We start from the raw sequence: 26,285 nt of genomic DNA on the forward strand, positions 1-26,285 counted from the left end.
CCTCTGTTCTCACGGGAGATCCAGAGTCTGCAGTAGCATCTGTGGGGCTGATCTCATCCACATGCTGCACCCCTGTTCGCCCCCCCCCCCCCAAACCTCAACGCTGCCTCCAAGGGCAAGCCGTATGCAAGCTCAACACCCATCTCCACCACGTTCCTGAGGGCGCTTACCATCTCCTTTAGTCACACCTCTCCTGAGTGTGTCTTCATTCGCCGCTTTACTGTGGATGCTCAGGCAAGTTCTGAAGAATAAATAAACTTGGAGGAAAAACGTACACAGAATTGACACTGTTATTTAAAAGATGAGGCTTTATGCTTCAAAATGTGTTTTATCCCACTTAAAAAAAAAAAAGATGTCCTCCTCTCAAAAAGATAGTTCATTGTTGAGATGTATTACACAAGTGGTATTTTATTACTGATAATCTAATTTACAAATCTTTATACATGTCAAGGAACACATTTTTCATAAAGATAGGATTTTCTCCATGTAAAATTCACATTTACAACAATAAACGGAAACTTCCGGACTAGGTGGTTATTACAGCACTACCTTTAATTCCTTTATCCAGAGTCCAAAAAAATGTAGGCAAACCCTAAAAATGTAGCAGAAGCATTTCCGCACACTGGTCTCCACAATATAGTTTGTGCAGAAATGTTTCCACTAGATTCATAGAGTAATCTTTGGAAGACAGAAGCAAGGACTGGTCATCTGGTTGCCCGTCTGACCTTCTGCAGCTCTTCAACGGGCTTCCACTGCTGGTTGATAGTTATAAGCTTAAAAAAAAGAAGAAATAGAAATGTTTAGCATCTGCCCTTCATCTTCGCATCTCCTGTCGGGACTTTCCTACGCTTCTTTTAGCAAAAGCATCGCCAGGGTTTCAATCAAAGAACACCTCTTCCCATCTCTAGTGCATACACAGAATACTCACCTAGACTCAGTTCCATTACTCCAAATCCTTCAGCATGATACGATCATGGAGAATGGCCACACATGTCAGTTCAACTTGTTTGGGTTTGGGTTTAACTTTGGGTACTGGGGATGAAACCCAGGAAGTTGCACTTGCTAGGCAGGTGCTTTGTTACTGAGCTCCATCCCAGCCCCTCAGTCCTACTTTTATTACCATATCCAGATCTTTTTTTTTTTTTTAACTTGCCAAGGTAGCATGTGACCTGTAAATTCAAAAGTATCTTTGCTCCTTGTGAGTGGATATACAATGTTCCTAGCACAGGGCTTGGCATGCAATGGCCTCTTAATAAAGGCTCAAATGATCTAAGTTACACAATCGAGGAAGAGAGAGAGAGAGAGAGAGAGAGAGAGAGAGAGAGAGAGCGCATGAGCACTTGAGCTTACGGCCTGCTGGTTTTTTTTCAATTATTATTGTTATTGCCAGTCCTGGGCTTGGACTCGGGGCCTGATCACTGTCCCTGGCTTCTTTTTGCTTAAGGCTAGCACTCGACCTATTGAGCCACAGCGCCACTTCTGGCTTTTTCTGCTTATATGGTGCTGAGGAATCGAACCCAGGGCTTCATACATACTAGGCAAGCACTCTACCACTAAGCCATATTCAATGAATTTTTAAAAATTGTTATTATAAACGTGACATACAGAGGAGTCTGCTAAGCCTTTGTCCTCAAGGACACTCTACCACTTGAGCCCTATTTCTGCTTTGGGCTTCCTGCTGGTCAATTGCAGTTAAGAGGCACACGGATTTGTTTGCCCCCTCTAGCTTCCAAGCTCAATCTTCAGATCTTAGCCTCCTGAGTAGCTAGGATTACCAGTGTGGGCCACTCACCCCAGGATCAAGAAATAAGACTTTAAATGAAGTTATAAGAACATTGTATAGAGAACTTTATGTTTTCTACAGCAGCAAGTACCATCTAAAACAGAAAACAATATTATACAGGATCCAAGAATTAATGTAGTGAAACATTGTAAGTTTTATATAGGAACTTAAACACATGGATTAAATTGTATAAACTACTAAAGAATTAAACATGTGAAAAAAGTTTATATTTGAGTGCTAACTATAGAGCAGGCATTGTGCAAAAAAAGGGCTGTATGTATTTTCTTTAATGCTTTTAACTGTCTAAAGCCATCTGTGAATAACAGAGCCAGGATTCAAACTAGATCTCTATATTACATCATTGTCTTTACTACAACATTAAATTACACTCTGTATAAATCATTTATAAATGTATCACTACCTTTTGAGGTACAGTAGGATCCACAGTTTCCCAAGGTTCTGGATTTTTTTTCCGGTCAATACTAAAAACAAAAAGGTCATTTATGTAAGCGCATTTAAACTAACAGTATATAGAGTTTATACAACTTGCCGGAGAAAGTCTTCGCACTGAGGTATTCACTTATCACTTAACTATTAGGAACCACCATTAATAACTAAAATGAATGGAAAGTCCATGAAGGGAGCTCCTTGGTTTGGTTCAAACAATAATTATCCATTGTTCTTGGTAGGACTGGTCTATTCCCTCTATTGAGCTAGACTGGAGAATGCTGGCACAAATACCACAACAAGGACCAAGCTCCAGGCTTGAACCCTCTGTTGATACCTCATTATAACTCCAGGGTCCGGGGCCTTCTGCTAATGGTTACACTTAATGTCCTCTCTGCCCCTCGTCAGGCTACTGTTGCTTTTTCATTTACCTCTTCCTCATATTCCAGAAGACATGGCTTTCCCAAAGTTAAGATTAAGAGTTCATTATAGACAATTAAATGTCTATCAGTCCTATCACACTTGCCAAGATCTTTCTACTAAGTAGAAATTTTAAAACATTTTTAGATTTGATGATATACATACACCCCAAAATCATTTGAAAACTTTACATTCCAAAACTTAAGTTGATTAAAAAAAAAAGAAATCAGATTTTGCTTCACCGCAGAGGAGAGAGAGGGCCAGTAAATGAAAGGGTATCATTTACACCTGAGAACAAACCAATGGCATTAAGAGCATAATGGAACAGTCTGATTACATGGCTGGTGGCAGGATAGTTTTTAGCCCTGAGCCCGAGTAGAGCATTGAATCCACTGGGGGTGGGGATTAGGAGCTGGACCGCCACGCGTTCCGCCCATCACGCCACCTTCCTCCACGAGGCCCACTTACATCACATCAGTTTTGTTTTTCAGCGAATAGATGGCAAAAGACGAGGCTCCACTCGCGGCCACCGTTATGATGACGGCCAAGGGGATGAGCTGGCAGACAACAGGTCGGGCGGGTTAGATTGCTTCAACATGGAACCTCTCGGAAGCAGCGACGCGCGCATGCAGCACCGGGGAAGTCTCCAGAAGCCCACAAGGACTTTCAACTTCAACACTTTGGAGTTCTTAATCCCCACCCCCCACCACCACCAGCACCACCACCACCATAACCACCACCACCATCATCACCACCACCATAACCACCACCACCATCACCACCACCATAACCACCACCACCATCATCACCACCACCATAACCACCACCACCATCACATCACCAACACCAACACCACCACCAGCACCACCACCATAACCACCACCACCATCACATCACCAACACCAACACCACCACCAGCACCACCACCACCATAACCACCACCACCATCACATCACCAACACCAACACCACCACCAGCACCACCACCACCATAACCACCACCACCATCACATCACCAACACCAACACCACCACCATCATCACCACCACCATAACCACCACCACCATCACATCACCAACACCAACACCACCACCAGCACCACCACCATCATCACCACCACCATAACCACCACCACCATTACCACCACCACCATCATCACCACCACCATAACCACCAGCACCATCACCATCACCACCACCATCTCCACCACCATCACCACCACCATCACTATCACCAACACCACCACCAGCACCACCACCATCATCACCACCACCATAACCACCACCACCATTACCACCACCACCATCATCACCACCACCACCACCACCACCATCTCCACCACCATCACTATCACCAACACCACCACCAGCACCACCACCATCATCACCACCACCATAACCACCACCACCATCACATCACCAACACCAACACCACCACCATCATCACCACCACCATAACCACCACCACCATCACATCACCAACACCAACACCACCACCAGCACCACCACCATCATCACCACCACCATAACCACCACCACATCACCATCACCACCACCATCTCCACCACCATCACTATCACCAACACCACCACCAGCACCACCACCACCATCAGCACCACCATAACCACCACCACCATTACCACCACCACCATCATCACCACCACCATCACCACCACCACCATCACCACCACCAGCACCACCACCACCAGCACCACCACCATCACTATCACCACCACCACCATCACCATCACCACCACCAGCACCACCACCACCAGCACCACCACCAGTGTGGAAAACAACAACAACAACAAAACAATCTTACTTCCTTCTTTTTCATCAGGGTTTGGAAGACACCCATCGCGGTAACTTCCTTCGGTGTTGAATGAACGCCAAACCTAGGAGAGGGAGGGAGGGAGACACCCCACCCCACGATGCGGATCAAATCATCCATCCCCAGCTCCCCAGGCCGCGGGGGGGGGGGGGGGCAGGGCGCCGCGGGCCCCGGGGACTCACCTGGGACGGGGCGCACCGAGGATGCTAACTAACGCCCAAATGGAGCGGGAGCCCCGTCGGCTGCCCGCCTTATATACTGACCGCAACCGCTCCGGGTCACGCGGGGCGGGCGAGGCTGCTGCGGGGACCCAGCGTCCGTCCGAGCCTGGCACGTGGGCACCCCCTGCTGGACACCCGACGGCTGCTGCCCCGGCTGGCTGGGACGCACTCTCCACCATGCAGGGCTGGGGGCCACGGGGTCTGGAAGGTTCCCGAGAGGAGGGGTGGGCTGGGGTGGGGTGGGGGGGGGGTAGGGGGGACATGGGAGAAAAGGTAGCATCCAATGGCCTGAGTGGGAGAAAACCAACCCTGGTGACAAGGAAACCCTGAAGACTTGTATAATGCATCCTGTCCCAGTGTCCATATATATATATATATAATTATTATTATTATTTTTAATGAACTCCCCCTCCCCCCCCCAAAAAAAGAAATGGAGACAAGAGGATTGGATGTTGCTGCTTTTGTTGTCTTTTCCTTTTGTCATTGGTTAGTGTATTTGTCTTTGGGACACAAGAAAGGTTGGACAGAGGGTGAAGCAATCGATACAGCAGTGGTCATCACCAGCCCCTGTGTGGGAAGGAACTGTTCAATTTGTGAGTGGGGACAGAAGGGAAGAAGTGGAAGAGGAGCGGGGTGGCCACTGCCCGTCTGATGTAACCGTGACCCCTCTGCGCATCACCTTGACAGTAACGATATCTTGAATCTAGAAGGATGACATCTTGGAAAAATGAAGACACCGGGGGACAAGTGTAGTGTACCAAGGCTTGTGTTCACCGTGAGCCTGAGTCTCCAGGGAGGCTCCCAAGTGCCGACGGGTAAATTAGAATTTATGTGGTCACGTGAAAAGAAAAACCAACTCCAAAATGTTTGCACACACACACACACCCCTGAGATAATTTTTTTTCCTAACAATTTCTCAAGAATTGAATTACCTATTTTGTCTAGAAGTTGTACTTCCTGGATTCCATTCTGCGTTGGTCTGAAAAGAGAAAGATGAAAATACTTTTTATTTTGCCAGTCCTGGGGCTTGAACTCAGAGCCTGGGCCCTGTCCCTGAGCCTCGTTGTGCTCAAGGCTAGTGCTCTATACTTGAGCCACAGCGCCGCTTCCAGCTTTTTGTGTATGTGGTACTGAGGAATGGAAGCCAGGGCTTCATGCGTGCTAGGCAAGCACTCCACCACTAAGCCACATTCCCAGCCCCTGACTAAAATACTTTGTATTCCAAGGTGTGTGTGTGTGTGTGTGTGTGTGTGTGTGTGTGTGTGTGTAATGGAGAGGTTTGTAAACCTATCCTCTATCTCCACCTACTGTTTGGAGAGCACCCTCATCCTTCAAGTAGGCCATTGCCTCCCAGATTTACAAGGAATTTGGGGTAAATAACAGACTTTGCACCCTGAGTTCCCAAATGGATAATTGATATTAAGCCTCTCTTTCTAGATTGCACATTAAAGTGCACAGTGGCTGCTTCTTCTTCTTCTTCTTTTTTTTTTTTTAATGCCAGGACTGGGGCTTGAACTCAGGGCCTTAGCTCTGTCCCTGAGCTTCTTTCACTCAAGGCTAGCTCTCTACCACTTGAGCCACAGCGCCACTTCTGGCTCCTTTGGTGGTTTAGTAGAGATAGGAGTCACAGACTTTTCAGCTCAGGCTGGCTTCAAACTGCAATCCTCAGATTTCAGCCTCCTGAGTAGCTAGGATTACAGGCACAAGCCGCCAGCACTTTTAACTATTGGATAGTGGTAGTCTCGTTCCTTGACCTCATCAAGAAACAGCAGTTCTGATTATTATCAATATCTTCTCAGGAGGGTATTTTTAAGGGAGGTGATAGGAAATCTACAACATCTCAGAAAGGATATTGGGCTTAATCATCTTCATTGGGTTGCAGATTTGGTCACCACCAAGGTGATCACAGAATCAAAGCAGCTAAAGTGATGCCAAGAGCAGAATCCAGGGGAGAAGTGCCAGCTGCCAAATGAAACGGGCACAAAGACAAGCGTCTCAAAGTCCTAGGAAATTGTTGCAAGATTCCTCTCAAAGGCTGGCCGTCGCGCATGCCTGTTTTAACAGCCTCAGGGAAGTATGGTGGGCGGGTACACCGGGTGACACGCCTGTCACCCCCAGCAACACACAGCACAGGAGGATCCCATGCACAAAACAGGAAAAGACTTCAGGGCTGCAAGCGTGGCTCAAGAGAGATATAGGGCCTTTCTGAGTTCAATCTCCAAAACGTCCTCCCACCGTAAAGAACAAAATAAAAGAGAAGTCATGTTAACTAAAAAAAAAAAAGTCTTGGAGCTGGGAATGTGGCTTAGTGGTAGAGTGCTTGCCTAGCATACTTGAAACCCTGGGTTCGATTCCTTAGTACCATATAAACAGAAAAAGCCAGAAGAGGCGCTGTGGCTCAAGTGGCAGAGTGCTAGCCTTGAGCAATAGAAACTCAGGGACAGTGCCCAGGCCCTGAGTTCAAGCCCCAGGACTGGGGGGAAAATAAAAAAGTCCTATGAAATTTCAAATCAACATTTCTCTTTCCAGCAATATAGATAAGGGATGAAAAATAGACCAAGAGATTTTCTTCCTGAAACTATTTCTTTTTTTTTTTTTGGCCAGTCCTGGGCCTTGGACTCAGGGCCTGAGCACTGTCCCTGGCTTCTTTTTGCTCAAGGCTAGCACTCTGCCACTTGAGCCACAGCGCCACTTCTGGCCGTTTTCTGTATATGTGGTGCTGGGGAATTGAACCCAGGGCCTCATGTATACGAGGCAAGCACTCTTGCCACTAGGCCATATCCCCAGCCCCTTCCTGAAACTATTTTTAAAATAACAATGGAAAATGTTAGAATCCAGATATGAAAAGAGATAAAGGATCTGAGAAACCAATAGTTCCAAGTAAAGCAGAGCTTGCAGGCAATTGGTTTTGTCTCCTTCACAGGCAAGGGAAAAATGGGAACACAGACTGGAGAGAGGCAAGAAGTGGTCATGAGTCTTCCAATAAGCATACAGCTAATAGGGCTGGGTCATAATTCTATTTGTTGTGGATCAGAAATACACTAGGGTCTAGGACTAGCTCCTGTGACTATCACATTGGAGTCACTCTGTCCCCATATGGGTCTCAAGAATGTCGTGGGAAACAAGGAAGCTGTATGACATTGGACATTGCAGCGTAGTTCATACTAAGCAGTACAGATAGCCAGGGGGATATAAAGAAACTTACCTAGCCCAAAGTACCTTTTACAGCCCAGTGTGACTAGTGAAAGTACTACACAGCCATGGAAAGACTGTAGATTACAGAGTCTCCTGACCATGACCTCCAAAATGAAGTACATACAGATGACAGGTCCTCATTATGTGGCTTTGATCTTGCTAATGTCTTGTTTAGAATTCCTTTAGCCCCTGGATCCCCAGGACCTGTTTACATTCACCTGGAATGGACAGCAGTGACCTTTGGAGCCCTCCCCCAAGGTTACTCCAAACGTTGACAGCCATTTTGCCATGGAATGGAGGCAGCAGAGCTGGCCTTGTTGTTTTTTTCTTTTGTCAGTCCTGGGGCTTGAACTCAGGGCCTGAGCACTGTCCCTGGCTTCTTTTTGCTCAAGGGTAGCACTCTGCCACTTGAGCCGCAGCACCACTTCTGGCCATTTTCTGTATATGTGGTGCTGGGGAATTGAACCCAGGGCCTCATGTATACGAGGCAAGCGCTCTTGCCACTAGGCCATATCCCCAGCCCCAGAGCTGGCCTTGTTAACCTGCCCTCCCACTGCGTCTAGGAAAACATAACCTAAATCTGTCATGCCAAAACCTTGGGCACAAATCCAGAAATGAATTGTCTATAAAACACGTGGTTAATTCCCTAAAATTTTTTAAGCTCAAGAAAGACTGGAGAACTGGTTTTGGGGGTTTTTCTTTGTATCAGGCGCTGTCGCTGAGCTCTTCAGCTCAAGGCCGGCACTCTACCACTTGAGCCACGGTGCCACTTCCATTTTTCTGAGTGGCTGATTGGAGGTAAGAGTCTCACTGACTTTCTGCTGGGCTGGCTTTGAATCGTGATCCTCGGCTCTCAGCCTCCTGAGTAGCTAGGGTCACAGCCATGAGCCACCGGCGCCGGGCTGGAGAACTGATTTTTGAGTTGGCACCAGCAGCTTTTTTATAAGCACAAAATTATCCTATAGTTACAAAAAAGCAATCTCCTAAAACGAGTTACCCTTATAATACAACACAAACAGTAGGAGCCTAGCAGCTCATGTCTGCAATTCTAGCTACTGAAGAGGCTGTGATCTAAGGATAGAGAATGAAAGCCAGCAGAAAAGTCTATGAGATCTACCTTCAATTAACCAGCAAAAAAGCTGCACTAGAGGTGTGGTTCAGGTGGAAGAATGTCAGCCATGAGCAAAAAAGCTAAGCAAGAGCACAATGACCGGACCCATTACCAGCACACACCCATACCTACACACTACACACATGCATTACACACACGGTCTTCCTAAATTCTAGTATGTTAATATAGCCTTCACAAGGAAGATGAACCTTAACTCATCAAGCACAAGTTTCTTTCCTTTTTATTTACAGAAAATTTACATATGAACTCTAAAAGCTGCAAACGATGGGAAATTTTACATGCTGAATGGGAAAAGCGAATAAAACATAAAGGAATTTTAACTATCATCCAAGTTGGAAAATCCTTCTTTCTTAAATAAGTTTTCATATAAAGCCAGGTCCTCCCGACTCAAGGACGGCGTGACAGACTCGAGTGACTTCATAAAGTGTTCCTGCTTCACTGCGGTCGCTTCTAGTCCATTTTCCTGCAGAGCCAGCAAGGCAGCCTGGGAGAGATACATAACAGGAAAGCATGAATTTGCTCCATTTTTTAGATAGAAAATAAATGGGAATACTTCCAAATCTGAATGCAAAACCTCAGTCTCACTTCATAGAATTCCAATGCTCATGTCCTTAAAAACATTAAGCTGAAAGTCAGTAATTAAATATCCACTCAGTATGGCGGGAATGTGGCTTAGTGGTAGAGTGCTTGCCTAGCATGCATGAGGCCCTGGGTTCGATTTCTCAGTATCATACATGGAAAAAGCCAGAAGTGGCGCTGTGACTCAAGTGGTAGAGCGCTAGCTTGAGCAAAAGAAGCTCAGGGACAATGCCCAGGCCCTGAGTTCAAGCCCCAGGACTGGCAAAAAAAAATCTACTCAGTAGATTATAATTTCTCTCATACTAGAAATCTAGCCTTATGGGGGGAAAAAGCAAGCTGTATTGTTAGTCCATGTATATTTTTAATGAGAAAAATCTTTTTTTTTTTGGCCAGTCCTGGGCCTTGGATTCAGGGCCTGAACACTGTCCCTGGCTTCTTTTTGCTCAAGGCTAGCACTCTGCCACTTGAGCCACAGCGCCACTTCTGGCCATTTTCTGTATATGTGGTGCTGGGGAATTGAACCCAGGGCCTCATGTATAGGAGGCAAGCACTCTTGCCACTAGGCCATATCCCCAGCCCCAATGAGAGAAATCTTGACCTTAAGAGAATGAAATCACTGCCACCCAGAAACCTGCCTAGTAGTTACATACATACTTCTATGAAATATGTATAACCATACATGAGTAGACACATAGAAAACTATTCAGAGCAGCATATTTCTTAATACTGAAAGAGTAGAAAACAAATGTTCCAAAATTTAGGACTAGAAAAATAAATATAAAATACTCAGATACTACAGTATTATACAGCAATGAAAACAAATTCCAGCTGCACATAAAGCCACAATAAACTTTAATCTTGAATTCAAGAAACACAAGTCCCATTTAGTAAAGTTCAAAACCTGGCAGAGCTGGGCTCCAGGGTTGGGAGTCAGGAAAGGTGGAGGGGTGTCTTTAGGCAGAAGGCAATGAACTTCACCCTAAATCTGTGCACTTTTCTGAATTCTATATTTAGTAAAAGCTTACAAAAAAGAAAAAAAATGCAATGTCTTCTGCCTTCAAAATAAAACCTTCTGTTTACTTTTTCAGCTTTGTTTCTTGCCATGATGCCATGTGGTATCTTTTTTTTTTTTTTTGCCAGTCCTGGTGCTTGAACTCAGGGCCTGAGCACTGTCCCTGGCTTCTTTTTGCTCAAGGCTAGCACTCTACCACTTGAGCCACAGCACCACTTCTGGCCACTTTCTATGTAGTGCTGAGGAATCGAACCCAGAGCTTCATGTATACGAGGCAAGCACTCTACCACTAGGCCGTATTCCCAGCCCGCCATGTGATATCTTTACCACACATCCTCTACATTTTCTTCTCTTATTTAAACTGTTCCCTTGTCTCTCTTAGCTGGCTAACTTCCTGAAAGCTTCCTGGCTTTACCTTAAATGTCCTCCCTCACACCTTTCTCTGATATCGTCTCTATGCTCCTGTAGTGAGTGCCCAAAACTCCCCTGACTCGCTATTTTCAATTGCCAGTGGAGAGTTAAGATCGGCTCCTCTGTAAGGGAAAGGGCCACATGCCTGTTTCACAATATACTGCATGTGACACGTGCAAGCCTTTGTAACTGCGTGTGTGTGAAAGGAGATTTAAATATATGAAAACATGTTTTGAACCACAGATGACTTCACTAGTTAACTTACCTCTCTGCAGAGGTTTCTAAGATCAGCTCCGGAGAAAAAACTGGTCTCTGCTGCCAGGTTTTCTAAGGAAATATCAGGCCCCAGTGGCATGGCTTTTGTACAGACTTTTAAGATAGAAAGCCTACCCTAGAATAAAAGTAAAATAGTATATCTTAAAACACTTGTGTTAGGCACAATCATATGTTAAACATTTTAAACTTACATTTTCTATCACATTACAGAGACGATGCAAATATATCTGAGATTCAAACAATTGAAGAATCACTTTTGTGGGGGCTGAAGCATGGCTTAAGTGATAGAGTACCTATCTAGTAACCACAAGGACCTAGGTTCAATCCCCAGTACTGCCATACATAAATAATTTTTTCCAAAATCACTTTTGTTATAAAGGATGAGAAAGATTTAATTCATCAATAGCATACACGGCAATGGTAAAAATAGCATCATGAAAAACACTTAATTCTTGTATAATAATTTTTTTTTTTTTGCCAGTCCTAGGCCCTGAACTCAGAGCCTGAGCACTGTCCCTGGCTTCTTTCTTGCTCAAGGCTAGCACTCTGCCACTTGAGCTACTAGGCCATATTCCCAGACCCTTGTATAATAATTTTTAAACTAGTCAACTGTAGACATATCTGTTAGACAAAGCTCTCTTGTGGATAAAAGCAGTGATGCTTCCACAGTTTACGAAGCTGGGCTGGAGGCATGGCTCAGGGGGTACAGCAAGGGCTAGCAAGCCCAAGCCTCTGCGTTCCAACCTCAGTAACACACACACACACACACACACACACACACACACACACACACTCTCTCTCTCTCTCTCTCTCTCTCTCTCTTTGAAAAGAATGAGGGGCTGGGAATGGGGCTTTGTGGTAGAGTGTTTGCCTAGCGCGCATGAAGCAAGCCCTGGGTTTAATTCCTTAGTTCCACATAAACAGAAAAAGCTGGAAGTGGCGCTGTGGCTCAAGTGGTAGAGCCTTAGCCATGAGCAAAAGAAGCTCAGAGATAGTGCCCAGGCCCTGAGCTCAAGCCCCAGGAATGGGAAAAAAACGAAGGCAAAATAATGTATTGTCCCACACAATAAAAGTGTCACAGAAAGGGGGAGGGGCGAGGGGGGAATGAGGGAGGAGGTAACGAACAGTACAAGAAATGTACCCAAGGCCTAACGTATGAAACTGTAACCTCTCTGTACATCACTTTGACAATAAATAAGGAGGGGAAAAAAAGTGTCACAGATATTTATCATTCAAAACTTGGTAAGGCCCTGATAAAGCCCAAAGAAGGCCAAAAGCTTTCCCTATGTCTATCTCTAGCCTTGTCAGCAGTTATGGATGCTAAGAATAAAGGATTTACTCTCTGGATACACGGCAGAATCATGACACACTCAGATCTCTCCTCTAATATGAAGGCGCAAACCAAGATAATCTTCAAAGCCCTTCAGGTCCATTTCACCACTTTAGGATTAATATAGAGTTAATGCAAAATAATGGAGAGTTGACTCAGCACTGAGCCCTGCCTGCCACACACTGAAATCAAGTAACCACCTTACTTTCAGGCTTACCTGTCTCTGAAAGGGCAGATCAAGATTATGACTCTCTGAGGGGCCCCAGGGGAGGCGGTGTAAGTAGTGTGAGCCTGCGGAGCTCCTTGGAGCACAAACGGATGCACTGAGAATCCCTGGACTGAGAATGCTCAGAGTGCGCATGCAGCGATTACCTTTTGGTCCGGAGGGGGAATATAGATAATCTTATCTAATCTTCCAGGTCTTAGCAAGGCATCATCTAACACATCAGGCCGATTGGTTGCCGCAACAATCATGACATTACCATTAAAAACTTCTTGAAACTCTGAGGGAAAATATAACGGAAAGCAGCATACATACATTGTTCTTATTAACATTTTCTTGAAGTCATACATCAAAAGATCCATTTGTTTTTAAGTAGGAATTATTTTTTCTTGATATCAGAATGCTGTGAACTCCCTTAGCCAGATCACCTACTTGACATCAAGGAACCACTGAAACAAATCATTCATCAAAGAGCTATTTTGTGTATGTGAAGGGAGTAGCTACTCCTGAGAGACCTATCTCCATGACAGAACTGATAAAAAGCTACGAAGCACAGCAAAGGATACCCGGCTAGAAATCCGAAAGCACCTGAATGATTACAACTAAAATGGATCATGTGAAAAGACAGAAGACAGACTGACATGTGTGTGGGGTTGTATAGCTTTGAAAAGCCATGCCTATCATTCTCAAAGAGGGAGAATGCCTTTACTTTTTTTCTATCCAGAGGCAGAAATGATAACCCAAGCTGTGATGATAAGCAAACCCTGGATGAAGAACGGACATATTCAAAAGCAGGCAATGCCTGATGTACATATAGTAAGCACTCAACATCATTTATTGAACTGGAAAGTTAAAACAGCACTTCAGCGTTAGAATCTTTTTAAGTAGTGAGCTCCCTACCTCTGTTAGTATTTTAACACAAATCTGGGCAAAGAGCTTCCAGATACTATTATATAAGAAATTTCTGTAGTATAGGAAGATTTGACTGGATAACCTTACTTCATTGGCCCCTTTTAATTCTAGTGCCTCTGTTCCTACCAAGCTCTCAAACTCTCTTTCCATGAAACTACTTTTAAAACTGGGAAGCAAGTCAGGCCATGGGAAGAATAAAAGGAAAGAATAATGATCTGTCATGGATTTTCAAGTCTTCATTATAGCGAAGAAAATTCATTCCACAAGACAAATGAAGTTTTCAATTACCAAAATTACTCAAATACTAGATTTTTCACTTTCCATAAAAATTTTGACAAGGGGATGAAAAGTGGAGTTTATTTGGTTTTTTGTTTTTGTTTTTGTTTTTTTTTGCCAGTCCTGGGGCTTGAACTCAGGGCCTGAGCACTGTCCCTGGCTTCTTTTTGCTCAAGGCTAGCACTCTGCCACTTGAGCCACAGCGCCACTTCTGGCGTTTTCTATATACATGGTGCTTGGGAATCCAACCCAGAGCTTCATGTATAGGAGACAAGCACTTTACCACTAGGCCATATTCCTAGCTCCTGAAAAGTGTTTTTGTAGGAACAAAATAAGAATAAATCCTCTCCTCCATTAGCAGTAAGTAATATTATAGTCGTAATCCTAAGAAAAATGAAACTCACATTTATACAGATCTAAGATTATTATACAATCTGACTTTACCTTTCCTAGTAAAATTACAATTGCTACTAGCCCTATAAAGGTCTTGACAGAATCAGATTTAAATGCCATAAATCACTGTGTAAGATTAAATTAGCACAGGAAAGGCAAAGCACATAAGGGTCCTATTTAATGCTGGCCTGGGTTTCTGGTGTATCTGGCTGTCAATACCTCTTCACTGTTTCCAGGTCCTGGTATTTACCCTGCTGACTGGATTTACTTCCTCTTCTCTCTATGGTCTTAACTCCCACACCATCTAATTCATTCAGGAGAACAGAAAGCACTCGCTCTTGGACATCACATCCTGAGTTGCTGACTGAGCGAGACCCCAAGATTGAGTCAATCTCATCCAAAAACACAATTGCTGGAGTATTTGCTCTGGCTTGTCGAAATACCTTTCGTGAGAAGAAAAAACAAACACATTATAAGCTACTGTTAAACACTATTCATGTGAATCTATGTTGTCTGTATTGTCTATAACTTTTTAAGTAGAGAAAGATTCTAATTACCTAAGAACTGGTGAATGAATATGTAAAACAAGGAACGAAGGTATGTAGGGGTAAAAAAATAAACTACTTTAAAAGGATATTTAAATGAAATTTAAGAGCATTCATGTCAAATTAAAAAACAAAACAAAACAAAAAAAGAGGGCGGGGTGCCAGTGGCCCACGCCTGTAATCCTAGCTATCCTCAGATCTCAGTTTGAAGCCAGCCCAGGTAGGAAAGTCTGCAAGACTCTGGTTTCCAAATCAGCCACCAAAAAGCTGGCCATGAACCTGTGGCTCAAGTGGTAGGGTGCCAGCCTTGAGCAAACAACGCTCAGGGGCAGCTTTATTTTTAAAAAGGAAGAAAGGGAAGGAATGAGGAAGGAAAGGAGGGCCAGAGGAAGGAAGGAGAAAGCAAGTTACTTCACCAAAATAGGCAGAGGGATTATGGAGTGGCTCAAATTTTTCTATAGTTTCTAAACTTTTTTAATAAGCAAACCCGTGTCATTTCTATAATTAGATAAAACTAGCAAAATGTTTAGAAATACAAGTTTATCAAAATAAAGTTAAAAGTAAACTTAAATAAACAAACCTGAGACAAGATTTTTTCCGATTCTCCAACGAAGGGTGAAAAGAGATCAGCTCCACTCACGGAAACAAAAGAGCAATGGCAGCTTGTGGCCAAAGCCCTCACCAAGGTGGTTTTAGCACATCCAGGAGGACCATAGAGGAGAAGGCCCTTTGGTGGTGTCAGCCCCATCCTAACAAATTCCTGAGGGAATTTCAGCGGCCACTCAACACTCTAGAAAGAGACAGAAAGTAAACGAAGAGTTGTTTCAGTGTAACAGTAACATGACAAACGATTCAGTAGATTCTTTTATTCCTTTGACCATTCTCAGGCACCTGTTAGGAGCTCAAAGGCAGTCCATTCTTTACTCAGCAGCCAGAGATTTTAGAACCTAAGGTTGGCTGCACTACTTCCGGCTTAAATCTTCCAATGACTTCCTCTCAGGCCTAGAACAAAGTGCAACTCCTTATTTACCATAGTTCACAAGGCTTTCCATAATCCGGCATCCAAATACCTGGGGTGGTTCCATCTCATGACCTTTACTTGCTATACTTTCTCTTCCTGAACATTCCCCCACATCCTTGGGTGGTCATTCCTCACTGTTTTGATCTCCATCCAAATGTTACTTCCTTGGAGAATGTCTTCCCTAAACATCCTAGTCAAAGCAGAATCCCTGCTACTGGTTACTGTGCTACATTCACCCTCCGCTTTCAGCACACTTATCAATTTGCTGTTCCATATGGCTTTGACATTCTGTTCTTTCTAGAATGCAAACTTCATCTCTAAAGTTCATCCCTTTCCAAGGTAGACACTCATAGGTGTTAACTTAATAATGCATGAGTCTTGACTACTTCCCAGGTAAACTGTTCTACTATCACACTATTAGATGCAGAAGCCAAGGCTTAGTGGTAGTTAATTTCCTCAGCTCTTATTGTTAGTCAAGTGGCAGAATCAAAACTGGTCTCTAAGCAATGTAACCCCAAGGCACCTGCTCATAAATATGGATATGTAATCTCTCAAACAAAAACAAAAGAGAGGGGGCTGGGAATGTGGCCTAGTGGTAGAGTGCTTGCCTAGTATACATGAAGCCCTGGGTTCCATTCCTCAGTACCACATACAAAGGAAAAGCCAGAAGTGGCACTGTGGCTCAAGTAGCAGAGTGCTTGCCTTGAGCAAAAAGAAGCTAGGGTCAGTGCTCAGGCCCAGAGTTCAAGTCCCAGGGCTGACCAAAAAAAAAAGAGAGAGAGAGAGAGAGTTAAGATAGGAAATTATGAAACATGACTTGTCCCATTAAATACAGCCTGAAAACTGGATTTAGATATAAGGATCATGTTAGTGACTACAGCAAGAGTAGTTTCCATCTGGTATGTTTTCATTTTATACAACTGTACAGAAGATTAATCTGTAATATTCCACTGGTTTTAGAAGATCAACTATTACCTGTTTTAATTTCAATTTCACATCTTCAAGGCCACCAATCTGCTCCCAGCTAACAGGCTTTATGTCTACCAGTCCAATAACACTTCGATATGAAGAAGGCTGAATCATTTTAAAAGCTTCAAGAAAATCTGTTTCATCAATCATAAGATCGTCTTGGTTCTGAAGAAATACATCCCCCAAAGCAGAATCAAACAAAAAATTAGGCAGGCCTTTTTTGTGGTACTGAAGCACAATTCCACTTAAATCCTAGTTAATCCATTTGGTTATCATCATAAAAGAAATTTATACACATAGTAGAAGTACAAAACAACTGAACACCTTCCCATCGGTTCCTGCCAGTACCCATCCCCAGAGGATACCGGCGGTTCCTTGTGCGTTCTTTTCCAGCTTCTTCATGACAGTAAGCACATGCATATCCTTTTCAACAGATAAGCAAACTGATGCCTAGTATATACAGTCATCTTAATTTTCTTTTTTTCACTTATCTTAGAAATTTTATCATGTCAATATATTCTTGCCACTCTTTCAACAAGTGCACAATACGCTAATGCATAAAAGTACTATAAACTGATTAGATCCTCTGACAAATATTAGGTCATTCTCAGGAAATGGGGCTTAAGAGAATTTTTCCTAGTCTTGACTTTTGTTTACAGTATTGTTTTACCAGCATAAATGACAAATTAGCATATCTTACCCATTTAATCTATCTATTTATTTAGGCCAGTCCTGGGGCTTGGACTCAGGGCCTGAGCACTGTCCCTGGCTTTTTTTGCTCAAGGCTAGCACTCTGCCACTTGAGCCACAGCGCCACTTCTGGCCATTTTCTATATATGTGGTGCTAAGGAACCGAATCCATGCTAGGAACATTCCCAGCCCCTCTAGCTATTTTTACATTATGCTTAGAAATATCATCTTCCCTTTGTCGTGATAAATATTGATCTTAGAAGTTCTTCTTATAACTTCCTTGACCACTTTCATTTTTGTTACCTTAAAAAGCTCCTGCTGGGTGCCAGTGTCTGACACTCACAATCCCAGATCCTCAGGAGGCTGAGATCTGAGAATCATGGTTCCAAGGCAGCATGGGCAGGAAAGGCCGGGATACTCTTATCTTAACCATCCAAAAAGCATATAAATTCTTATCCTCTGTATATGTAAAATGATATTTCTAATTCTTTAATAAGATTTTTAGAAAAAATTTAAGCAACTTTAATAGATCCCTTATGTGTCCTGGTACAGAGAGAAGCTGAAACTGTCCCTCAGCTGCCTAACTGGAGAAAGGAAAAGGTAAAGTCAGTGTTTTCCCAGATGTTTCTGTCCCTTCTCCCTTTTTCTGCCTTTCTTTGGTTGTTTCTGAGCTTACTGTCAGCTGTGGGAAGTACACCAGGCTAAGCCCCCTGCAGCTGCAGTAGGATTCACTCTAGCAGGACAGCAGCTGACTGGCACAACTAAGCCAGAGGCCCTTAAGGTCAAGACTGGAATTTCAAAGTGGAGGGAATCTCCTTTCCCATGCCTTCTTGTTTTCATTCTCTCCCTCAATGGACTACATTCGGTCATACCTCTGCACATGGGACTCATTAAAACTTGAAGGAGATGAGGACTTAGAGGGTTCACATATCTCTTCTCCATCTTCACTGTAAGAATGGAAATCAAGGGGGCTGGGGATATGGCCTAGTGGCAAGAGGGCTCGCCTCGCATACATGAAGCCCTGGTTCAATTCCCCAGCACCACATATACAGCAAAGGCCAGAAGTGGCGCTGTGGCTCAAGTGGCAGAGTGCTAGCCTTGAGCAAAAAGAAGCCAGGGACAGTGCTCAGGCCCTGAGTCCAAGCCCCAGGACTGGCAAAAAAGAAAAGAATGGAAATCAAGGAAAAGGAAGATAGGAACGATGGAAATTCTTGAAGATGCTATAACATCCTTTTGTAGCTAAGATCAAAAGACAATCTTGACGTTTCAACAGAGGTTGAAAATTTTTGCCCCTGTATCCTCAGCCTGCTGAAATTATTTCTTTCTGAAGGAGTTCAGGGATTAAAGATTATATACCAAGTGACGTTCCAATCAATAGTGTTGAAAGGCACTATTTTTCAGATAATATCTCTAAAATATCACTCAAACCAAAGTGAGGAGTGGTTCCAGACTATATGGAGTGCATATGAAAAAAAAATGATTACATAAGAGCTGAAGAAGCTATAAACTATTCCAAGAAAACCAGGTACTAACACTTATTTTAACTTCCAGATTACATTCATAAAAAGATAAACAGCTGGTCACAGACCAGTTCTTACCTTCTCACTATGAAGGAGTGCGTGCATGGCTGCCTCTCTACAGAGGGCCCTCAGGTCAGCACCAACATAGCCCACTGTCATTTCTGCTAGGAGACCCAAATCTACGTGACTGGAGACAGCCATCTTTGAGATCATCACTTGCAGAATGTCCTTTCTTTGTTTAAGCGTAGGAGTCCCAATGACAACCTAAAGCAAAGGAAAAAAAAAACAGGAAAATTAAGATTTGTAATTTAAAATTTTTTCTGTACTCAGGTGTAAGAAAATTTAGCAATCTGTTTTGGATCTAACAGCATGAAACACGTGCATATGTGTGTCGGTCCTAGGGCGTGAACTCAGGGGTCTGGGTGCTTGCTGTCACTGTGCACTTTTGCTCAAGACTAGCAGCTAGTGCTCTAACACTTGAGCCACAGCTCCATTTCTGGCTTTTTGTTGGTAATTTAGGAATAAGAGCCTCACAGACTTTCCTGTCCAGGCTGGCTTCGAATTACGATCCTCAGATCTCAGCCTCCTGAGCGGCTGGGTATTATAGAAGTAAGCCACCAGTGCCCGCCCAGCTAGCATGCACTCTATCTTAGATTCTGAATATATGAGCATTCTAATTTTCCAATGGAGCAAGTGGCTGTAAAGTTGCACAATGGAAATCATATATGCCATTTTAAAAGTCTGTTACTTCTGAGAACCTACCACATTCTAGCAGACAGGAAGCATGTGAAGCCACAGTGTAAGCCCCTTGCTTGTCACAAAAAGTCGAGTGTCAAATCACTAAACTTTCTATTCTTTAAATGTCAAAACTCAAGTTAGGACCAAAGTGTGTAAGACGGGGTGGCTTTAAGTATTAAAATTCATTAATACACCTGGCAGACACGTAGTTGCTGCAAGAATCAACATTACCAGGAAGACAGAACTAATTTTCAGGGCCAACCACACTAACCTCTTCAGGCCACCTGCTTCCTAAGACCTTAGATGCATCATAACAAAGAGCCCTACCTAATACAGCCTCGGTGACGCGCAAGTCTTTTTATCGAAGGTCCTGGGGGGGCCCCAGCTAAAGCCAGAAGGTGAGCGAGCTTCCAGGGAAGAGGAACGAATGATTCACCTCTAGGTCGAATCTCCCGGGTCTGCGCAGCGCAGGGTCCAGCGCATCTGGCCTGTTGGTGGCTGCCACAACCACCACCTCGCGGTCCCCGGCGACGCCGTCCAACAGGGTCAATACCTGGGCCACCACGCGGCTCTCGGGGGCTCGGTGAGGGCCCCCTCGCCGAGGACACAGGGCGTCCACCTCGTCCAGGAAGAGGAGGCTGGGCCCGCGTCTGGCCAGCTCCTGGGCCCGCTGGAAGACCCGCCGCACGTTCTCCTCGGTCTCCCCGGGCCGGGAGCCCTGCAGCGCCGGGGCGCTCACTGCCAGCAGCTGGGCACCCACCTCCCGGGCCACCGATCGCACCAGCTGGGTCTTCCCCACTCCGGCGGGTCCCGCCAGGAGCACCCCACGGGGCGCCGCCAGCCCCAGCGCGGCCAGGGCGCGGGGGTAGCGCAGGGGGAGGCGGAGGAGCTCACGGAGCGAGTCGGCCACGTCGGAAAGGCCGCCCAGGGACGACACGTCGGGCGGGGGGGGCTCGGCTGGGGACGGAGGCTCCCCGCTGAGGACGATGCACGTTTTCGGGGTGACCAGCCCGGCCGGGTCCGGGTGGGGCGTCCCGCCGACGATGTGCAGGGCGGCCACGGGCCCCGGGGCGTCAGGGGGCGCGGAGAGAACGTGGCCCCGGGAGACCGGCCGGTTCCTCAGCAGCTCCCGGGCGGCCTCCAGCACCGCGGCCGGACTCGGGGTCCCCGACGCGCTCGCCTCTTCTCGAAGCACCGGCCACACGACCAGGCGCCGGAGGGAGGGACAGGACACCAGGCGGAGGCTGCTCAGGCCCAGCCTGAGGCCCCGAGACGCCGGCGAGCCCGCCGCCGGCCCGGGCCTCGCACACTGAGGGTCGAGCTGCACGAAGCCGTCGGCCCCGTTGGGCCGCGGCCAGGCCGTGCAGAGGCACGAGCTGCCATCCGGCAGCGAGACGCTCACCGCGGAGCCCAAGCGCGCGCCCAAGGCGCGGAGGGCGGCCGGGCCCAGGCGACAGCGCTGGGTGCCCCGGTCCCTCGCGTCTGCCGGTAAGAGCTTTAAGAACGGCCCTTCCGGAGCGGGACCCGACTCCGGAGCCATGACACGGGGACCAGCCGGGGCCCGGGGAACCCGAGGGAACCCGGGGGAACCCGGGCCGGCCTGCCACACTCGCGCGGTAACCAACCAGACGCCGCGCTTCCACGCCGGAAGCACGCCACGGGCGCGCGTCAGAGACGATTGGTTGCCAGCAGGTGAATGAAAGCCCAGCGGGCCAATGGGAAAGCGAGACGGCCCGCCCCGGCCCGCGGTCGGGTTGGGTTCAGTCTGCCGAAATGGAAGAAGAAGAACTGAGCCTATCTGGTGTCACTGTAGCACACCAATGATTTGCTCTGACTTCACACTTACTCCTTTGAATTTTATTTGGCAGTAATTTACCACTGACCTCTTTCTTCTGCTCTTGCAATAAATGCCAGTGGCTCTTTGGGGCACAGCAGCATAAGTCCCAATGCTGTATTGGGGCAGATAACTGCTTCTATTGCTTACCCACCTGCTTTCTACCTTCCTTCTCCCCTTCTCACAAGTAACTCCTCTTTGCTCTTTATCAGAAAATTCCATTTCCTATCTCTTTTAATTCTCGTTTAAAAGAACTACCGATATTCAACGGCAAGAATATATGCCTTAAGAAAAACAAAATTCGATTCACATCCTCCTATCTTTATTTGTCCAGCCTTCACTGCAATCCAAATTTGTGAGATAACAAAATGGAGGGGCTGGGAATGTGGCTTAGGGGCAACAGTGCTTCCTCGTATACATCATGAAACCCTGGGTTCAATTCCCCAGCACCACATATATAGAAAACGGCCAGAAGTGGCGCTGTGGCTCAAGTTGACAGAGTGCTAGCCTTGAGCAAAAAGAAGCCAGGGACAGTGCTCAGGCCCTGAGTCCAAGCCCCAGGACTGGCCAAAACACACACACACACACACACACACACACACACACACACACACACACACACACACACAAAAACCCAAATGGATATTCTGAATTGTGCCCAAGTTTCTGGGAGGCTGATGTTGTTATGCAAATGATTCCAGATTATAACAATATCTTGTGAAGAGAAAGTGCTGTGTAATTCCAAACCCTAAGACCTGGCCTCATTCTATCTAAACTTAATGGCAGGCTTTTAGGCTCCACAGTAACTTATCTGATCTCTGCTGTACTTTCCCATCTCTAGTGCTGAAAAAAAAACCTCAAAGTCTCCAGAAAATAATATACATATAGCAAGAAGAAGTCCTAAAATAGGTAAATCACATATTCTTAGTTTCTTCTTTCTCTTACTATTTTTAGCTGCTTCTTCTCTGGTCTTTGTAATATGGAGGTCAGATCTGGCTAGTGAGAGAGGACAGAAGCTGATTCCATCTCCACTATCTCCCCAGCCCCATTACTCAGAGGCCAGGGAAGATTCCCTTTCCCTGTAAACAATAGTGTCCCTCCCTCCCCCCCCCCCATCCTGGAACCAGTTCTTCTTCTTCTTCTTTTTTTTTTTTTTGCCAGTCCTGGGGCTTGGACTCAGGGCCTGAGCACTGTCCCTGGCTTCTTTTTGCTCAAGGCTAGCACTCTGCCACTTGAGCCACAGCGCCCCTTCTGGCCATTTTCTATATATGTGGTACTCAGGAATCGAACCCAGGGCTTCATGTATATGAGGCAAGCAAAGCACTCTCACCACTAGGCCATATCCCCAGCCCCTTGTACCAGTTCTTGATGGGCGTACCTGGATTCCTACAGGAAGGGAAGCCCCATCCCCAGGTAATGGGAGTTCCTGAACCCCAAGAGACAGGGGTGGGCACTTGGCCTGTAGGTTACTGAACCTGTCTGTCAAGTGCCCCGAACTGGGAGCTTCCTGTGACCTTGCCCCGTGACCTGACCCTATTTAGGGACAGGCCAGCTCAGGCGCCATTACACCATGCCACATGTTCGAGTCTTGTGTCTGTCATCCCCATGTTGGTACTTAGAAATCCTCGGGAAGTAAGTCTCTGTGCCACTGTCCTGTTCTGTGTTATATGTTTTTCTGAAACCTGGAACTGGTCCATCCAGAACTTCCCCAATAAATTCATTTTTACTTGAGACTGTCTCTGAGTGGTGGACTCTTGGAGGGATGGGGGATTGCCCCATCCCTCGGGCGCCATTATAGTCTTCAGACTTTTTCAATAACGTTTTGTGAAGTAAAAGGCCTTTTAAAACTAATCCCTAGGGCTGGGGATATGGCCTAGTGGCAAGAGTGCTTGCCTCGTATACGTGAAGCCCTGGGTTCGATTCCTCAGCACCACATATATAGAAAATGGCCGGAAGTGGCGCTGTGGCTCAAGTGGCAGAGTGCTAGCCTTGAGCCAAAAAAAAGAAGCTGGAGACAGTGCTTAGGTCCTGAGTTCAAGGCCCAGGTCTGGCCAAAAAGAAAAGGAAAAAAAAACAAAAAACTAATCCCTAGCTGGGCCCTGGTGACTCACGCCTATAATCCTAGCTACTTGGGAGGCTGAGCTCTGAGGATCACTGTTCAAAGCCAGCCTGGGCAGGAAAGTCCATGAGACTCTTATCTTTAATAAACCACCAAAAAACCAGAAGTGGCCTTCTGGCTCAAAATGGTAGAGCACTAGCCTTGAGCAAAAAAGCTCAGGGTCAATGTCCAGGTCCAGAGTTCAAGCCTCATGACCAACAACACAAACAAACAAATAACTGATCCCTGAAGTGTATAAGATACATGTGAAGTTATTGTATCATAATGCTCATGAAGTTTCTTTTAATCCAGCTCCAAGAAGCTTTTTTTTTTTTTGCCAGACCTGGGCCTTGAACTCAGGGCCTGAGCACTGTCGTTGGCTTCTTTTTTGCTCAAGGCTAGCACTCCACCATTTGAGCCACAGCGCCACTTCTGGCCATTTTCTATATATGTGGTGCTGGGGAATTGAACCCAGAACTTCATGTATACAAGGCAAGCACTCTACTACTGGGCCATATCCCCAGCCCTCCAAGAAGCTTTTGAGGATCTAGAAGAAGGAGACAATAACTCTATTAAATATGCAAAAAGTTGTCATGTAAAAGAATTAATATATTCATGTGCATCAATAGTACAGAAATGGCCAGGGAATGGAATTTTAATCTAATGAACTTATGATTCTTCCTCTTCATGTTTTGAAGAGGAAGGTACAGCCACTGGACATAACCAATGTCAAAATAGGGAAGCAAACATAAAGAAATCAACAATAAAAACAACTTTATAGTTTTCTGCATCACTTTAAAATTGAGGTAGAGGCTAAAATGTTAAGAATATAATATGAAGCAAACCACATGCTGTTTGGGGTTGTTCTTAGGTTGTTCTTATAGTTAAATTAGAGTAGGACCCGTAGCCAGGAAATAGTCACTACACTCACTCCCTAAATCCTCACCGTAGGTTACAAACAGAATCAACAACGGATCCTGTTTCTGAGACTTCAATTCTTTTTTTTTTTTTTTTTTTTGGCCAGTCCTGGGGCTTGGACTCAGGGCCTGAACACTGTCCCTGGCTTCTTTTTGCTCAAGGCTAGCACTCTGCCACTTGAGCCACAGCGCCACTTCTGGCCGTTTTCTGTATATGTGGTGCTGGGGAATCGAACCCAGGGCCTCATGTATACGAGGCAGGCACTCTCGCCACTTGGCCATATCCTCAACCCTGAGACTTCAATTCTTATCCATTGATTCTTAGCAGAATTGTATCTATGTCCCTATCAGCCAGTAAAATCCATTTTGGTTGTGTTTTTTTTAGACCATTACCAACACTATTATTTCAATTATATATAAATCCACTTACCACTCAGTGGCATAATCTTCTGCTGCTAATAGGGCCAAATAGTAATGCTGTGAACTGAAGAACACCAGTTAAAACACCAAAAGCAGGCTGGGAATATGGCCTAGTGGCAAGAATGCTTGCCTCGTATACATGAAGCCCTGGGTTCGATTCCCCAGCACCACATATACAGAAAACGGCCAGAGTGGTGCTGTGGCTCAAGTGGCAGAGTGCTAGCCTTGAGCAAAAAGAAGCCAGGGACAGTGCTCAGGCCCTGAGTCCAAGCCCCAGGACTGGCCAAAAAAATAATAAAATAAAATAAAAATAAAACACCGAAAGCTTAAGCCACTAGAGGGAGTCTACGACCAATAAGCCTACAGACCACATGATTGTTAGGAGATAGGGTATTCACAACTGTGGTTTCCACTAGGTTTCCCTAGGGTTTATACAACGTGTATGAAACACCCTGTTGTCTTTGTGTATTGTCCTCACAATTTCCTCACATTAAAGAAAATATCTCCTTAGATTTTTCTGAAGAAATAGGAGTAACAAATACTATCTCTTGATTTCAGTAGTAACAAGCTACACTTTGTTTCATATTAAATTAACTATAAAAGTCCTAATTAGTAATGTGTTTAGGATTGGACAGAAATAATTGAAGTTTGTCTCCTCTTTTGGCCAGTCCTGGGGCTTGAACTCAGGGCCTGAGCACTGTCCCTGGCTTCTTTTTGCTCATGGCTAGCACTCTACCTCTTGAGCCACAGCAACTCTTCCAGCTGTTCCTATTTGTGTGGTGCTGAGGAATCGAACTCAGGGCTTCATGCATGCTAAGTAAGCAAGCACTCTACCACTAAGCCACATTCCCAGCCCAAGTCTGTTACTTTTTTAGGTCAATGATTGTATATGAATTTTGTGCCTTCAGCATCTATAATAATATATATTAAGTACATTTCAGTATATGAAGCAGACCATAACTATGAAAATCAACAAAAATTATAAGGTCAATGAAAGCTAAACTTTCGTGTTTCCATTTGGATACTCTGTTCTACCCTGCTGTGAACATTAGCAGTGGTTATGGAGTTGTAATAGATAAATGTGGAGAATCATA

The 26,285-nt window shown here is 45.3% G+C and overlaps 2 protein-coding genes across 3 annotated transcripts; both read right to left on the minus strand.

Annotated features, from left to right (window-relative positions):
• Positions 1-392: 392 nt before the first annotated feature.
• Positions 393-4,539, minus strand: C23H15orf48 (chromosome 23 C15orf48 homolog). Its single transcript, XM_048332619.1, has 4 exons — positions 4,471-4,539; positions 3,119-3,207; positions 2,205-2,265; positions 393-773 (listed from the first exon to the last, which is right to left on the minus strand). Exons 1-4 carry the CDS (start codon positions 4,504-4,506, stop codon positions 705-707), a joined length of 255 nt encoding a protein of 84 aa, XP_048188576.1. The 5' UTR covers positions 4,507-4,539; the 3' UTR covers positions 393-704.
• Positions 4,540-9,224: 4,685 nt separating this feature from the next.
• On the minus strand, positions 9,225-21,492 carry Spata5l1 (spermatogenesis associated 5 like 1). Of its 2 annotated transcripts, XM_048332043.1 has the most exons (8): positions 20,359-21,492; positions 19,263-19,448; positions 16,981-17,139; positions 15,565-15,774; positions 14,690-14,882; positions 13,008-13,138; positions 11,295-11,420; positions 9,225-9,511 (listed from the first exon to the last, which is right to left on the minus strand). In XM_048332043.1, exons 1-8 carry the CDS (start codon positions 21,460-21,462, stop codon positions 9,344-9,346), a joined length of 2,277 nt encoding a protein of 758 aa, XP_048188000.1. In that variant the 5' UTR covers positions 21,463-21,492; the 3' UTR covers positions 9,225-9,343. The 2 variants fall into 2 exon arrangements, 1 of the variants encoding a protein (XP_048188000.1); XR_007208762.1 differs by lacking the exon at positions 9,225-9,511 and having other exon boundaries at positions 11,298-11,420; positions 14,659-14,882.
• Between the last annotated feature and the right edge of the window lie 4,793 nt (positions 21,493-26,285).

Source organism: Perognathus longimembris, chromosome 23 (assembly GCF_023159225.1).
Source record: "Perognathus longimembris pacificus isolate PPM17 chromosome 23, ASM2315922v1, whole genome shotgun sequence".
NCBI lineage: Eukaryota > Metazoa > Chordata > Mammalia > Rodentia > Heteromyidae > Perognathus > Perognathus longimembris.

What these genes read in the sequence shown, in the direction of transcription:
- C23H15orf48 (XM_048332619.1), bottom strand. Translation starts at nt 4,506, where the DNA reads ATGGGTGTCTTCCAAACCCTGATGAAAAAGAAGGAA. An exon ending in AAAAACAAAACTGATGTGAT is followed by an intron (nt 2,266 to 3,118) that starts GTAAGTGGGCCT and finishes TTTTGTTTTTAG; the next exon opens with TATTGACCGGAAAAAAAATC. An exon ending in ATCCTACTGTACCTCAAAAG is followed by an intron (nt 774 to 2,204) that starts GTAGTGATACAT and finishes CTTTTTTTTAAG; the next exon opens with CTTATAACTATCAACCAGCA.
- Spata5l1 (XM_048332043.1), bottom strand. Translation starts at nt 21,462, where the DNA reads ATGGCTCCGGAGTCGGGTCCCGCTCCGGAAGGGCCGTTCTTAAAGCTC. An exon ending in CACTCCTTCATAGTGAGAAG is followed by an intron (nt 17,140 to 19,262) that starts GTAAGAACTGGT and finishes GTATTTCTTCAG; the next exon opens with AACCAAGACGATCTTATGAT. An exon ending in TGAAATTGAAATTAAAACAG is followed by an intron (nt 15,775 to 16,980) that starts GTAATAGTTGAT and finishes GTCTCTTTCTAG; the next exon opens with AGTGTTGAGTGGCCGCTGAA.